This window comes from Rhinolophus sinicus, linkage group LG07, assembly GCF_036562045.2.
Source record: "Rhinolophus sinicus isolate RSC01 linkage group LG07, ASM3656204v1, whole genome shotgun sequence".
NCBI classification, from domain to species: domain Eukaryota; kingdom Metazoa; phylum Chordata; class Mammalia; order Chiroptera; family Rhinolophidae; genus Rhinolophus; species Rhinolophus sinicus.
Genome location: NC_133757.1, coordinates 120,160,225 through 120,177,737, shown reverse-complemented (window position 1 = coordinate 120,177,737; position 17,513 = coordinate 120,160,225). Strand labels below are relative to the sequence as shown.

The window sequence follows — 17,513 nt, the reverse complement described above, 5'->3', positions numbered from 1 at the left end:
AGGCTCCGGGGCGTGTCTAAACGGCCACCTCGCCCTCGGCTCTTCGGACTTCGGGAGCTGCGCTGTCTGAGGCTCCTGACTCCTGCGTTCTTGGAAAGGCTGCTGTTGCTGCGTTTGGGGCTCGGACGCAAGGCAAGTGTCGGGAGCCACGGAACGGCGGTGTGGGAGACTCGGCCACCTGGAGAGCAGGCGCCCGCCCCGCGTCCAGTAAGTTGCCGTTTCAGGCCGCTCGGCGCGCGGCGTACGTGCGAGGAGCAGGCAGGGACTGGGGGCGCAGGGCTTGGCTGGAGACCCGGGAGTCCAGGGCGCGCTCCGGGCGGTCTGGGTGAGGAGCGCGGGCGCGCGGTCCTTTCTCTCTATGGAAGGTGGAAGTGGCTGCGCGCTTTTTCTCGCTCGACTAATTACAAAGGCACCTTACCCGTAGTGCCTAGTTAGGGCCTGGATGGGGCCCTGAAGATGGGGTCCAGCCCCCTTAATTTCCTGATGCCCAGATCCACAGCCGCTTGCGCCCACTGGGGTCATCAGCCTTGCAAAATGCCACTCAGCAGAGCCTGCTGCTGTAACCTAGGGGTTAGAAAAGGCACAGCTCCCGGTTAACAAGGACTAGCTCCTTTCATCATAAGGAAGATGACAGTTTTAGAAAATACGGTTTTTGTCCCAGTAGATCTTGATGCTGTTTCTTTCCTGGTGCTTGCATATTAACATCTTACTCCTGCAAGTAGGCTTGTAAGCTAATTGGTGGCAGTAGTCATATGTATCATATCATACATAATAACTCTTTTATTAGTACTAATACATTCTCAGGCAATTTCATTTGATCACAGCTGTCCTAGCAAATAGGTAAAGCAGACACATTTTTATTTTACATGGAACTAAGGTCCAGAGAAGTTAATAACTTAACCAGAGTCACTCGGTGTGAAAGTGGCAGAGTTGGATCCAAATTTAGTTATTTTCAGCTAATATTTATGAGCAGTTACCCTATACTAGGCCCTGTACTAGTTACATGATGTGTACTATATGCCATCATTTCTGACCTTGGTCTTGTTTGTGACCTTCTTGGGTGTATCCTATCAGACACATTCCACTGGTAAACAGCTAAACTTGAAATGTGTTTTCCATTACTTCAGAGTTATCTTCTGAATCTAGAACTGACATTTTGTACTTGGATTCAGTCTTGCAAATTTGTTAGCAGCTTGCAGAAACATACCAGATTCCTGTGATTGATTCCAAGAAGGTACATGGTTAAAAAAATAAGTATATTTTGCCATAATGTTGCTTTACTGTATTGTCAGCTTCTTTTTTAATCCACGGAGTCGTCTAGCACAGTGTATGGTGCATGTGTGTGAGTGTATATATATATATATATATATATATATATATATATATATATATATATATATGTATATATATATATAAAATATATAATACATTTTACTTTTGTATACATACTTTACAAAGGGACTTTTAACCAGTATTGTACCAAGCAGAATGGTTGCTAAATAAATGTATGTTGAATGAATGTTTATTGAATTACCTCATTTCATCCGTACAACAGCCCTCTGAGGTGGGATTGTCTCAAGCATGCAAGGAAATTCAAAGAATGGAGATTAAATAAATAAGCAACACAGGTAGAATCCAAGAAACATGGGATTCCTGACTATAAAACCTGTGCTTTTCACCACTAGCCTTTCTGTGAAAAAAATGTGAAGACGAATCTTTTCCTATATCTCTTAAAATATATCATAACAGGTAACCAATTTTTGTAGAAGTGAAATAATTTTGTATTAGGCCAGGAATTATTCCACTTTTATAGGTTAAGGTGGCTTACTCAAGGTCACACAGTTAGTGGAGGAACCCAGGTCTTCTGACACTGCTATTTTCCATTGCTGCCTCCAAGTGATGACTTTGGAGCACAAATAGTACACGGAATAGAGTGCCAGTGTTGCCGGAGGGTGGACCCTCCTCGGCGCCGTGTCCAGGTTCTTGGCATCTCGAGCAAAGAATTGAATGAGATACCGAGGTAAAGTAGTGAAAAAGCAGTTTATTAGAAAAGAATGGCTCAAGGGCACAAGGTGGCATTATTAGGAGAAACAGTATACTCCAAAGAGTTTGGAGTGGGCTGAGCAACAGAAGAGGCTCAAGGCTCAAAAAAGGACCTGACTTGCGAAAACTTGGGAGTTTTTATCTTTTTTTATCTAGGAAGAAAAGGGTTGTTCCTTGTGGGACCACTTGATTGTTACCTGTGATTGACAAGAGGTTATTACCTCGTCTTTTTAGGCTGTGCATGTTCCTTCCCAGAATTTAGTCTGTTAAAATGATATTAATGAACGTCTGGGCATATGGATGATATTATAATGATGGTATAATGAGGCCCAGTTGAAATGAAGGTAGTTGTGTCTTTTACTGTGCAGGTGTGAGTGGCCGCTTTAATCTACTTGGGTATTTTGTACCCATTTGTTCCTCATAGGGGTATATAATTACAATAAAAAGGGGAAGTTTGGGGCAGAGAGGGGAGGTCCTTTGGGTGGTTGATTCTGTAGATTATACACTGATGTCTAACTGCCTGCCTTGTTTTTCCCTTGAGAGATGTGATCCCCATAAAATCTCTATGGGAAGTTGAGGGACAGAAGGTCTTTTCTACTGTATCTGCTTCCTGCTGGCATAGGCTAGAGCTGTCCCTACCTGTTGGGGGATTCATGGAACTCTTGCCCTATATGATCTTAGATGAGAGGAATGGGTCTTGAGATCCGCCTGGAAGACTGCACTGGCTTCTTTGGTAGCTACTGGCAACCTTGCTGGGGTATCCTCTGCATCCCTGTGAATGAGGAAAAATAGGTTTTAATTAAATCCATTAGCTCTATAGAGCCTGTGGCCATTCAACCAGTCATTTAGGTGGCCTCAGTTGTCCAGTAGCTGGGCCCAGAATCAGTGGGAAAGAACATGAGACTTCAGTGATTACAATCAACAAATATACTGGCCTGGGGGGGTTCCGGAATGGCTTGGGAGATGTTGGGAAGTCACAGGCTTTTAAGTAGTTACCTGAAGCAGGGGTGAGAGACATTCTGTGATTCAGGCTAGGAGCAATCTTTAGGATTCAGAAACTGATTAGAAGAATATTCAAAGCCAGGACCTAAGGAGCTAAGAAACGAGGGAAAAAGAGACTTAAAATTTTTATATTGGGGCGGACGGGTGTCTCAGTTGGTTAGAGCGCGAACTCTGGGCTACAGGGCTGCCGGTTCGATTCCCGCATGGGCCAGTGAGCTATGCCCTCCACAACTAGAGTGGGGTCAGTGGGCTGCTGCTTAGCTCCCGGGTGGCAGGATGGCTCAGTTGTGGAGCGCGGGCTCTCAACCACAAGGTTGCTGGTTGGATTCCTTGACTCCCGCAAGGGATGGTGGGCTGCGCCCCCTGCAACTAACAGCAGCAACTGGACCTGGAGCTGAGCTGTGCCCTCTGCAACTAAGATTGAGGGGACAACTTGACTTGGAAAAAGTCCTGGAAGGGGCCGGCCCGGTGGCTCAGGCGGTTAGCGCTCCATGCTCCTAACTCTGAAGGCTGCCGGTTCGATTCCCACATGGGCCAGTGGGCTCTCAACCACAAGGTTGCCAGTTCAATTCCTCCAGTCCCGCAAGGGATGGTGGGCTCTGCCCCCTGCAACTAAAATTGAACATGGCACCTTGAGCTGAGCTGCCACTGAGCTCCCAGATGGCTCAGTTGATTGGAGTGCGTCCTCTCAACCACAAGGTTGCCGGTTCGACTCCCGCAAGGGATGGTGGGCTGCGCCCCCTGCAACTAATAACCGCAACTGGACCTGGAGCTGAGCTGCGCCCTCCACAACTAAGATTGAAAGGACAACAGCTTGACTTGGAAAAAAGCCCTGGAAGTACACACTGTTCCCCAATAAAGTCCTGTTCCCCTTCCCCCCCCAAAAAAATTTTTTTATAGTTAGGGGCTCTCCCATATCACATGTAAACCTGGTGAAACCTAAGCTCTGTGTATTGTACCAATTAAAAAAATAAAAAAGAAAAAATTATTTCTTAGGGACACAGCATCCAAACAAAGTAAACATTTTTAAAAACCTTTAGAATTATTTTTTTAATAAACCCATGGAACAGAAAAGCTAAATTGAAAAAGAGATTAGATTATTTACTGAATGTTTCACATAAGGATATGAGACAGTCCAGCTGATGGATTTCCTTAGATGACTGCTTAAAATACATATCCACCCCACCAAATGAATGAACAAATAAACTTGCGATTTTCCTACTCCAGTATAAGATTTAAAAGAATTAAATTTGTTGAGGTAGGGTAGTAGAAATGAGGTTTCTAAACCCTTTTTTTGCTACTTAAACTTGTATTGAAAATAAGTGATTTAAAAGTGAAGTTATAAGATAATTAGTTCTGTATTTTTGTGGAGTAAAGTTAATGGTGTTATTTTTTAAAAATTTAATTTATGCCTTAGAGATATGTATCAACTGTATGAGAATAAAAGTCCAGAAATGGTTAGGTTTCATTGTTTAAATGCTTAAGCACTAGAGTAATAGGAGATAAAAGTACTAGATGGCATAACAAATATTGAGTGCCACTTTGGCAGTAGAGCTCATTTTTAGGAAAGACTTTTCATTCCTTGGCAATATACAAGAACTTCTATTTTTGTTTCACTTTGTTTTTCTCATTGGCTATGTAAAAGTAGATGACAGTTGTGTCATTTTGGCTTGGTACATGCTTCAAAAGTGGGTCATGTTTCTGCAGAAGATCACTAGTGTCAGACCAGCCTGATGTGGGGGCCCCAGATGGTGCCTGCTTTTGATAAATTGAAGGTATCTTTACCCTGGGCATGCATTATTATCTTTTTATGGTGGCATTGGATAGCAGTTAGCCCTGCTAGAAAAATCTACAGGTTTAGAATGTCCCAGAAACCCTGGTCTTCTGCACTGTTCTTAGGACTGACATGGGATTTAAGAACATCTGTGAAACCCCAAACTCCAGAACCAAATGATAGTAACTTATGTGTATGTTTGATTTGCTTTCTGTTCCTCATTGGTCAGTTGTTCACTGACATGTAAATGCAGCAAGGGATATGCTGGCTCTAGATTTGGAGCACTGACTCTTACGACCTACATTACATGGAGTTAAAGGATTTGGAAAGCTTTTCTAATATAGGGTTGAAAATCAGAAATGACTGAACTTTATAAAATATTTGAAGAGTTCATTGTTCTCAGGTTCATGCCTGCTTCCCTTGCAACTTTCTACTTTTGTAGTTGTCTTACTTTGATTTTATCTATTACCAACCTAGAAGAATATTGCATACAATTGGGATGTCTCCACACCAGTTTAGTACTTCTTACTGTCAAATATGAGTGTTGAAATTTTGATATGTGTGTGTATATATATATATATATATATATATATATATATATATATAATATATAATTTATTTATTTATTTCTTTTAATAATAACACGGATTCTGCTTCTTGCTGTTGACTCCATGGATGTTGCAAAGGAAGACATTGACCGCCTTCCTTTTCCTGCCACTATGGAGAAAATAAGTGGCCTGTAATACTTCCAACAGACAATGAAGTGCTGCATTATAATGATGTGGCAGTGTTCTACTGCAGTTCCATAAATGTACACAAAAATGTATCCGTGCTATTTTTTGAACAATTCCTGAATGACCCAATGAATACCATAATTAAAATCATCTCTCAGAATTTTATTTCCGCATGCTATAGAACCCTACTGAATAGAGTTGCATATCTAAACATATAAAAAGGGCTGGCCTCTTATTTGGAATATGGAGCACTAATTCACAGTTTTGGTAATTGAGTGAAAAATAAACTGTTCCATTTTTCACCCCAGGTGGGTATACTTCAATTCAACTCTGACATTAATCACTCACAGATTTACACCATAGGAGTTAGCGCAGATCCCACAAGTTAAGGGCTCAATCCTCCAGATGCTATTACTTCAGATTCCAGCCACACTGTAACTGACTTAGCTACAACTCGGGGGATTCCTGTGACCCCTGTGGATTAGTAATTTGCTAGAACTCGAACTCAGGAAACCACTATACTTACGATTGCAGCTTTATTATAAAGGATACAACGTAGGAACAGCCAAATGAAGAGAGGAATGAGGCAAGGTATAGGAGGGAACGTAGAGCTTCCATGCCCTCTCCATGGGGAGGATATCACTCTCCCACACATCATGTTCATTAACCAAGAAACAATACCAAGTAATGTCCAGAGTTCTTACTGGGCCGCTAATGATTGATTGGCTCACTGGTCATGTGATCCAACTCAGTCTCTAGCTCCCTTCCCTTGTTGGAGGTCAGTGCCCCAAAGTCAACCTTCTAATCAAATGGTTGGTCTTTTCTGGTGACCAGCCAGAAAGGATCCTGAGACTATCTAGTGGCTCACTGGGAGTCCCCTCCTTAGCAAAACAAACTCGCTCCTCTCAGGAAATTCCAAGGGTTTTAGGAGCTCCAGGCCAGGAACTGGGTTAAAGACCAGATTCTTTATTATATCACAGTGATATTTACCCTTCAAGAAAAAGCTAGTCAAGCAATTTAAACATGAACTACCTATGTTTCCTTGATTTTAATAATTGCACTAAAGTAGAAAATGTATATAACGAGGGCAGCATTTCAGAAGCCATTTCCCTTTTACTGTTTGTTTAATAAACAAATTACTAAGAGGCAAGGGTTTCTGTTTTGGGAGATTTTTTGTTTTTGTGGGCAAAAATTTTAAGTGAATGGGATTATATGTACATGATTTAGACAAACTTTCAAGAGCTCACTTTTAAACAAATGTTAGTCAGGTCTATGGAATTTGTTTTCCTACTAGGAAAATGGGAAGGAGGTAATTGTCACCTCTGGTATTGAAAGTCCTGAGAGTGTCAGCCCGGACATTCTACTCAAATGCTAAGGAGGACGGTCTCTGACGTGACCCTCAGGATCCCAACACCTGTTAGTCAAGCCTTTGTGTAATCCCCTCCCTTTGAGTGTGGGCAGGACATGTGATTTGCCTTCTAACAAATATAATACGGCAAAGGTGATTGGATGTCACTCCAATGATTGTGTTATGTTACTTGGCACAGTTGATGGTATGACACCCCCGTGGTTACATTAAGTTATGTAAGACTGTCTTGCTAGCATACTAACTCTCATTCTCCTATTGGCTTTGAAGAAGTAAGCTGCCATGTTGTGAACTTCCTGTGAAGAGAGCCATGTGGTAGGGAACCATGGAAAGCCCCTAGGAGCAGAGGCTGGCCCTCTGGCTGACAACAAAATATTGGAAGTGATCAATCCTGTAGCTACAATGAAATGATTTCTGCTAACAACCTGAGTGAGCTTGGAAGCAGGTGCTTCTCCATCCAAGCTTCCACCTGAGAACACAACCCAACTGACACCTCGATGGAGGGTAAATGAGACCCTGAAGCAGAAAACCCAGGTAGGCTGGGTTCTTGGAAACTAATCCTCAAGAAAGGGGAAGTGAGAAGATGTGGGGTGGGAACAACCAGGTTCAAGAGATTTGTTCTTCAAGTCTTTTAAAGACCTTAACAAGCCTTCAGATAAATTATACAGTGGTCATTTTTGAAGAGAATAATAGACAATTCTGTTCTAAGATCAATAGAATAGTGAACTACTGCTTACTGAGTAAGTTGTGGAGAAGGAAAGTATCAGTTTACTTCCTCTGAACTATTGTGTAAAGAGGCTTATCAAATTAACTTCAATTTCTAATTTTTTTTCCAGTTTTTTTATTATGGTGAAGTACATATCACATAAAATTTACCATCTTAATTAACCATTTTAAAGTTTATAGTTCAGTGGTATTAAGTTGAAATTATACTGTTGTGCAGCCATCACCGCCATCACCACCATTCATCTACAGAACTCTCTTCACCTATGAAACTGAAATTCTATACCCAGTAAACAATAACCTTCCTCATTTCCCCTTCCTCTCAGCTCTGGTAACCACCATGCTGCTTTCTGTGTATGAATCTAGCTGCTTTAGTTACCACATATAAGTAGAACTATACACTATTTGTCTTTTTATGACTGGTATGTTTTGCTAAGCATAATGTCCTCAGAGTTAATTGTAGCATATGTTAGAATTTCATTCTTTTTTAAGGCTGAATAATATTCCATTGTATGTAGATACCACATTTTGCTTATCTCTTCATTTATGGGCACTTGGATTGCTTCCAGCTTTTAGTTATCAAATTCTAAATTTTAAAAAGGCAGAGAAGACATGGCTAATTAAAATAACTAGTGTTTATTTTAGATAGAATACTAATTTTAGGTCTATCCTGTGACATACTGAATTCTCTTAAAGTCAATATTTGTATTTTATTTATGCTATTTAACAGGATTTGGATAATTTATCATTTTAATAAATATAGTGTTTTGTAGTTCTGTCTTTGTGACATTGTGACATTTGTGACATACCTATGATTTATTTGATTTTGTAGCCTAGGGGTCAGCAAACTGGGTCTAGTCTATGGGCCAACCTGTCTATTTTCATATAGCCTACAAGCTAAGAATAGTTTTTAGAGATGAACATTGCTGCTCTGATGATAGAGGCACCAACTTTGAACTCCCATTAAGCAAAATCCAAAGAAAAAAATTTCACTGCTCTCATTACATATTACAAAAATTTACCCATGTTACAAAAATTTACACATTATTATATGTTGAATGTCCTCAATAAAAAAATATGTGAATATTAGTTTTCTTTCTTGCTATCTTAAATAACCTCACATAATATCCTTGATTTTGCCTCTTGGCCTGCAAAGCCTTTAATATTTGCCATGAAGCCCTTTATAGAAAAACTTTGCACGATCTCTCCTCTACTCGATTTCTAGCATTGTTCATTTGAGACACTATTTGTAAATAACATTACAACAGAAACCAACATTTTATGTTCATATCATCTATTTAATATTTTTCCATGCAGAATTTTACAAGGTATCTTTTTGTAGCTCCCGTTAGTAATTGGATATGTTAAGTAAAAATCATTTTTTTCAAATATTTTTTAGTTGTTTTTTTTTTTGTTTACTTTAAAGTCAATATTCTTTCCCAATTAGGTCTTGAAAACATTTATTCAAATATAATCAGAAATCTGTTTTAAATGTAGGCTTATAAAAATGTTTAGAGTAGTAGATTGAGAAGTTTAAGTCTGTAAGGTGGTAACATGCGTAGAACCTTTTCTCTTTATGACTTGTGATCATGGGTTTCTGATGTGGTTTAGCTAATAAGAAATTTGGGGAATAGCATGGTATGGTCGAGAGATGCATATTCCATCAGAGGGGAATAAGTCTCTCCTAAATATTTGATACATTCATTCCTGGAATGCAATTCTAATACAAAAGTTGTAGGATGGAAGAAAATAATCTAAAATAAACTCTTCTTTTATGAGTTAGTAATATTCAACTAAAGAAAAAATATAAAGAAAAAGGCATCCCATGCATAGTAGTTACCACAAATACTAAGTAATTTGTTAGTCGTGTAACATATTTAATAAAGATACTTTAAGGATAGAATAAAATTTAAAGGGTAGGGTAAAAATATTAACAGAAGAAATAAAACTCTGGAAGGAAAGACTGAAAAAAATAATAACAGTGCTACCACGTTAATATAAGGTTTGAACACCCTATCAGTTACATTGCAAATAGGATATTATATAAATCATGACAAACACAAATGGGATATATATGGAAAACTAATTGTAGACTTTTAAACACTCAACGGTTGCAAGAGCTGTTTAAAAGACATTTTAAAAATAAAATGTGGGTTTTTAGAACTAAATCTAAGTTTATAAAATATTTCTAGATTTAAAAATGAGAATTAGAGAACAGAGAAAAAACAATTTTCTGGAAATCTGGTTAGTAAACAGAAGAAAAATACTGTATTTTATAGTGACCTCCAAAGAGAAAAAGGAATTTAACATTTGGAAAAAAAAAGGAATTGTACACTTATTGAAGTGTGTTAGGGAGTAGTATTGGATGTGGTAAGATGGATTGGTTTGATTACATAAACATTTCAGAAAAATTGTAAAACCAATTTTAAAAATTAATGCAATAGTAAAATCTTTTTGCTGTTAATCTGATAGATAAAGGCTGAAAATCCTAACTCTATAGAAAATAACTATGAATCTTTAAAGTCTGTACTGGATAAGTTAATCATACATACATAGTATGACATCTTTCCTGTAATTTGACCCCCTACATTATTTGAGCATGTCACATTTTTTCATATCTCCCTTTTTGTGTTTATGTATTTTCCATTAATATCTGCCTGATTAATCTCTGAAGACTGTTAAAATTTTGATTTTTTTTATACAGCTTTTCCTGCTCCTTGCTAGCACCTTTAACTATAATAATCACGTTATATAGAACACAGGTTGTTCATTTTGTGAAAATGAACCAAGTTATACTTACGACTTGTACATTTTTAAGTTTTACTTAAGTTTTAAAAAAATTTACATGAACAGCAACAACTACTACAAACTGTAGTGAACACCTAAATCTTCACTTGGGAAAACATTCCAAGCTTTCCCTTTCTATACCATCTTTAAACCGCTCCAAAAGTTCAAGTGATATAGCTTTTCATGATAGCTGTTTCCTGTTAGTTCGGGTCTGGGTGTTCGTATTTCATAGGATAATGCTTAAGGTAATTGGACTTCATTAGGCAACAGCCAAACATTGTTCAACAAATTATGTATTAATATATAAGAATATCAGTTGGTTGCAAAATACGTAGAAATGTGTAATTGAGGAAAACTTAAAATAGTATATAATTTCATTAAAAATCTGTAAAAATTGTTCAGTGAAGGAGAGTCATTTAAGAGGTTGGTACATTAAGGTGAAGGGATTCTTAGTTCTGTCCCCCCGCCATACAATAAACTGAAAATGAGAGTTGATAGGTGTAAGTAAGAACACATAAAGATTTTAACCATTGCCATAAAAATTAAGAACAGGATTTCCCCTCTATGATTAGCAATGCAAATCAACTAAATAGAAAAAAATTATGGAAATCTATTTTTAAAGAATATCTACGTTTCTCCATTGTTAACACTAAATTTTGACTATAATTAAAAATTGACTATACTCTTGTGAAATGGTTAAAATAAACCAAAAAATGTATTTTATCATTTGTAAGTATAAGCCATTTGGAAGCTTATGCTATTCTAATTTCTGGATTAACTTTTAAAGTACTTTGAGGTTTGAAACATGTTGAAATTTTTAGACTATTTTAAGGGAATCTTAAGAATATTTTTTATTAGAAATAGCAAATAAATGAATACATGCAGATTTTTTTTTAATTTATTGTGTACATTTTTTTTTTTTATTGGGGAAGGGGAGCAGGACTTTATTGGGGAACTGTGTGTACTTCCAGGCCTTTTTCCAAGTCAAGTTGTTGTCCTTTCAGTCTTAGTTGTGGAGGGCGCAGCTCAGCTCCAGGTCCAGTTGTTGTTTCTAGTTGCAGGGGACATAGCCCACCAACCCTTGCGGGAGTCGAACCGGTGAGGAATCGAACTGGCAACCTTGTGGTTGAGAGCCCGCACTCCAACCAACTGAGCCATTTGGGAGGCAGCTCAGCTCAAGGTGCGTGTTCAATCTTAGTTGCAGGGGGCGGAGCCCACCATCCCTTGCGGGACTCAAGGAGTTGAACTGGCAACCTTGTGGTTGAGAGCCCACTGGCCCATGTGGGAATCGAACCCACAGCCTTTGGAGTTAGGAGCATGGAGCTCTAACTGCCTGAGACACTGGGCCGGCCCATGTACAGATTTTTTACAATTGAGTTTTGCTTTTGTCCTCTTCAGAGGACTATAGCCTCTCGTGTAGTCTTCTAAATGTTTATAGTTTTGCTTTTTAGGTTTAGCTCTCTAAGCCTAATCCACATGGAATTTTTTTGTGTATTTACTATAAGGTGTAGGGATTTAATTTAAATTATTTCCATGTGGATAACCAATTGCCCTGGTACCACTTATTGTATAATTAAGTTCTAATACTTTTTGACTCTCTTGGATTTTATTATTTCTGTAGGCTGAATTTTATCAAATGCTGGGAGTTTTTATTTTCTTTATATCTTTATGCTATGTATTTTCTGTTTGTTTAGTTAGTTAATACAGTAAGTTACTCTAAAATATTCTTACCGCAAACCCCTCTGAAGTATCTATTAATGTTCTTAAGAATTCTTTTTGGTTCCTGTTGATGTTTTTGTTGTTTATTTTCCATTTACTGCAAAAGGATTGGTAATGATCACTGAATATAACCATCTCTAAGAATAAGAATATAAATATAACCTCTAACAACACAGAATTGATAAAATTTATGAGAGTTAGAAGCATAAAAGAGAGAGAACGTGGAAAGTACTGAAATATACAGATTTCCTCATCTTTCACAGTGTCAGAAATACCATTTAAAGGTGATAAATCAGAGACTACAGATATAGGCATATTTAAAGGTATATGAAGATAAGCTGTGAAAAATGTCCACTAAAATTGGGTGGTAGGGGGGCCAGCCTGGTGGCTCAGGTGGTTGGAGCATCGTGCTCCTAATGCCGAGGTCACCGGTTCGATTCCCACCTGGGCCAGTGAGCTGTGCCCTCCACAGCTAAGATGACTGAGAAACAATGGCTTGAACTGGAGTGGGGTTGGGGAGAGGCAGAAGAAGGGGGGGGACATTAAAAAAAATCAGGTGGTAGGGAAAAGGGAACAAGTATCTGTCATTATTTATCAGCAGGAGTTAATAAGACTGTAGAACATGGAAATACAAGTTTAGGTATTAAAGTTATAAGGCTAATTGGTAATATTGTTGCTATTATTAGTAGGTATAGCACTTAAATTTGCAAAGTGCGGTTTAAAAGTTTCATATATAATAACTCATTTAATTCTCATACCAATCCTAACAGGTAAGTGCTGTCATTAAACCATTTTACAGGTGAGTTACAAAAAGGATAAGTGACTTGCACAGTCATATTGTAAAGAATTCAACCCAGGGAGTTTGCCCCTAATGTGTATGTTCTTAGCCATTATGATATAACACACCTTAAATATAACTCTTTCAAATTTATATACACTCAAATGTAAAAAAATTAAAAACTAAAGAATCAATAAAACCAAAAAAGGACTAAAGCCAAAAGATTATCATAATAATGAATATAAAGGGGCTAAACACCTATTAATAGAAAAAAATGAAATTGAAAGAGCTTTGCCAATAGTTATAAATAAGCAAGATGAGGAAGAGCAATGGCAAAATACAAATAACAGTACGTCTCTTCTGGGTTTAAAAACACCAAAAACCTCTAAAATATGTGCACATATGTAAATGGATAGAACAAGGGCTGACAGGTATACAGATTAACAAAGGTTACCTTTTTGGAGGAGAGGAAGCTTAGACTTCTCAAGTTTATTCTGTATATTTTTATACTGTCTGAATTCTGCCAAAAATGTGTTACATAACTCATGTAAATTTTTTAAAGTGTGTGAAGGTAAATAAGTAACATCAATAAGAAAAAGGTCAGAAAGAAGAGAACCCAAGCTATTACTACTAAATAGCTCTGAAAAATAGAATTAGAGGTAATAAGATTATTTTTCCTATTTTAATATATATATCTACACATATATATTTCTATATTGTTCTAATTTGAAAATGTTGCAGTGAGCATTTCTGAATCACAAAGAAGAGACTAATATATATTATCTGTACCTATGCTTTACCCACTGACTAGATAATTTTTAAAAATTTTCATTGGAACGTATGTAGTACATGAGTAGACTTCAGGATGTGTGTGATTTTAATGAGATTTGCAATTAAAAAACTTGACTGTTCTTCTTGTCATGTAGGTCTTGGTTTAAAGGGCACCTCTTTGGTTAAGTGAGGCTTTTTTTTTTTTGACTATCAAAGGAGCCCTCTGTTCTTCATCATATTGGCTTATTATATTATAATTTCATTATAACGTCATCTATGCTTGCTTATTTTTTTTCAATAATTTGTTTTCCTCCACTGAAATCCATGAGAGCAAAAGTGTGCCCTAATCATCTTGTAGCATGGGGCTTGGCTTATAGTAAGCACTGAATACTTGTTGCATGAATGAAAAAAAGTGATATTCATTCTTCAAAGTTCAGAAACTTAAGTTTCTATTAGGCCGTCCACGAATGGTTTAGCTATGGTGAACTGATTAATGATAATTCATAGGAGTCTACTAATCAGAACACCAGTTTATATATAGTGGTAGGTATATATAGTATAATAAGCTGGATATGCATTATGTTTTTTTTCCCTAGCATTATGCCAAAACCAAATTTTTATCTATAGTAAAATTGAGTAACACATGGAAATTGGGAAAAAGAGAGGTGGATGGTAGTAAAAAAAAAACAACCACTAAATACCATACTTTGGCTAAAGTGTATTGCCTAACAAGTACATTTCTAGTAAATGTTTGTTCTTGGTCCTGATATTTGTGAGAGACAGTATAATGTGGTTTTGCTGCTCCAGATATAAAAACAGTGAAGTGTCAGCCTAATTGATGGAGTTAGATTGTACACCTATGCAAACAAAGAAAAGCATTAAGTTAACCTTGTAGTTTGTTACAAATCAGAGCAAAAATATAAGTGCTGGTTCCAAAAAAACATTCAAAGTAATAGATAAGTATTATTAAGTCTCATTGATGGAAATACATATTTTCATTTCTCATTTTTCTAAATAGAATAAACTCTGAAGCTGAATCAGGGTTTGCCCACAAATCAAAACTACACCATTCAGTCTGAAAAGACAGAGGTAGATATATGGGGGGGTGGGGGGGGGCGCGTGAAGGGGAGGGAGAAGACCTTAGAAATATTTGGGAAATATAAGAGATACACAAGTAGTAGTATTAATTATTACCTTTCATGCAGAGTAGTAGGCAGTGTAGAGTAGTAGTTAGACCTTGAGCTATGTGCCTGGGTTCAGTCTTAGTTCTGTCTCCCACTTGCCTGTGTAACCTTAGGTAAATCATCTACCTTCTCTGGGCCTCAGTTTCTTTATCTTGGATAATAGATCCTTCTTCATACAGTTTTTGTGGGGCTTAAATGTGAACTTGTGTGTGTGTGTAGTTTTCAGAATGGTGCCTGGCAAATAGTACAGTATTGTGTATTTGACACTACTATTTTTGTTTGTTTCTATTTTTTTCTTTTAGCCACTAATATAGTTATCCAGCAAATACTGAGTGTTTTCTGTCAGTCACTGTGCTGAGCGTGGGGAGATTCTGTCCTAGTAGAATTCATAGCTTAGCGAAGCTCAGGGCTCTCTTTAATCTTTTTCTTTCATCCCAGTTCTTTTTTTTTTTCCCCCTTTGTCTTGTATCTTATTACCAAAAGAATAAATTCAAGGTTCATAGTTTAATCTCAATATTTAATTTTTCTTCCCAGTTTCTCTGAAATATGATTGATATAAAACATTGCATTAGTTTAAAGTGTATAAAATAATGATTTGATATATGTATATATTGTGAAATGATCACCATAGTAAGTTTGGTTAACATCCATCACCTCACATAGTTACAATTTTTTTTCTTGTGATGAGTACTTTTAAGGTCTATAAGATAAATAAGTGCTGGGGATGTAATATATAGCGTGGTAACTCTAGTTAACAATATTGTATATTTGAAAGTTGCTAAGAGAGTAGATCAGTTTTTAATTTTTACCTGATATTTAAAGAGATGGTTAGAAAGTTGACCTGCTAAAATAAAATAATTTAAAATTTTGTTTCACAGATGTTGATTTACTACTAATGGGTGTGAGCAAGTTAGATGTTCTATACCGGAAACTTCTCCTCACAAAACTTTTTATCAGAGGATGGGGAAGGCCAGAGGATCTCAAAAAGTAAGCATTTTTTTTCTAAATGCTTGTTCTGAGTTTATTATTTTAGTAAACATTTAAAATTTTATTTCAGTTTTAAAGCCCTCTACTAGAAATGTAAAATGATTGGAAAATTAAGTATTAAACTATATAAAAATGAAATGATTTAATTTTCTCTTAATTATTTCTCTAATTTAAGTCTTCTAATTTGAACTATTTTAAAAGTAATTCAGTTGTAAAAATAAAGAATTCTCCAAAAATATAAACAAGATTTTTTTACCTTTAATAATTTTTAAGTTGATTAGAGTTTCCAGGGACTGAGCATTCTTGGGTAAATTGAATTTGTAATGACTATAAAGCTGGAACATACTACCATTTAGCTCATGGGAATATCTGGATTTAAGAAAATAAAATTTCAAGATTGGTGCTTTTAATTTTGAGTCCTATCTATGTTAATTACTTTCTAAACGATATTTCTAATTTTTACCTGAGATAAAATGTCCAGCTTGCAAAAAACCAACAGTCTAATCTTTTTCTCTGATGATTAAAATTAAATTTTAACATGTCTTATTAACTGGACTTGCTAATTTTTAATCACTATTCATCAGTCTCAGTATAATAGTTATACTGATTTTTTTCCTTTTGTTCCCCCCTAACAGACTCTTTGAATTTAGAAAGATGATTGGAAATCGAGAAAGATGTCAGAATCTGGTTTCAAGTGATTATCCAGTATACATTGACAAGGTATTCAGATTAAATTCTAATTTGACATAAATATGTGGCAAGAAAAGGTTGAATGTTAAGAGTACTATAACAATAAACACTAAAACATTGGTACAGTATAGACTTTTCATCTATTACTTTTAAATGCTATGTGTATCCTAACTGCATGTTTATAATAATTATATTCATGTATATTTGGGAGCATATATTTAGTACTTGAGTAAAAGATAAGAAAATATTTAGGGCTGGATCTTTTTGAGCCTCATTTTTTAATCTTTAGACTCAGGAGGGTTATATTGTTCACTATTTCGGATGAATTGTAAGTAACATAGGGAAGCACTCTAGTTGGAGAGTCAGTGCATGTTTATATCAATTAGCCTATGGTAAAATGGGTTTCCTTATACACTCTTTCACTTAAAGTCACAGAACCTATTGTCAACATTGTGAACTTAATGTATTTGAAATAGATTTGTTTTTAAGCAACCATATGTTTTTCTGTAAAATATTTCTAGGTTTATGTCATTGGATACTAGGGGTATTTTGGGGGAGGGAGTACAAATGTGTGGCCTTCATATCCCTCACTGTCCTCAACCAAAGTATCTCTACTTTCATCTCTTTTATGTATTGGATATCTTTAGAAGATTTCATTTTTGAAAAGTGTTACACCACTAAAAACAATTTTAATTGGGAATCTCACCACCATCTAATGGTTCCTTCTGTATCTTCTGGATTTAGAACATTTCTCCCTCAAATTTTACTATTTCTATTTTTCTCTGTAAAAAAATCATAGGCTTTAAAATAAATTTAAAGCATACCAAGTAAAAATCAAAACAATCTTAATTTCTGCCACTTTCCACCACCAACCATATATCCATTTCCTTCCCAAGAAAGTGTTATTGTTAAGATTTTGGAATGCATTCTTACAGATTTTCTTCCTCTCCCCACC

The 17,513-nt window shown here is 36.5% G+C and overlaps 1 protein-coding gene across 5 annotated transcripts in view; it reads left to right on the top strand.

The window, feature by feature from the left end:
• The first annotated feature begins 67 nt into the window (after nucleotides 1-67).
• ABHD18 (abhydrolase domain containing 18) overlaps nucleotides 68-17,513 on the top strand; it is a 39,526-nt gene continuing 22,080 nt past the window's right edge. For 2 of the 5 annotated variants that reach the window (XM_074338539.1, XM_074338535.1), the window contains exons 1-3: nucleotides 75-207; nucleotides 15,760-15,868; nucleotides 16,504-16,588. In XM_074338539.1, coding sequence (XP_074194640.1) covers nucleotides 15,777-15,868; nucleotides 16,504-16,588 — 177 coding nt within the window. In that variant the 5' untranslated portion in view covers nucleotides 75-207; nucleotides 15,760-15,776. Of the gene's footprint in view, nucleotides 208-7,189; nucleotides 7,454-11,471; nucleotides 11,610-15,759; nucleotides 15,869-16,503; nucleotides 16,589-17,513 lie in introns of those variants that run through there. The other 3 variants (XM_074338537.1, XM_074338536.1, XM_074338538.1) reach the window with 3 other exon arrangements.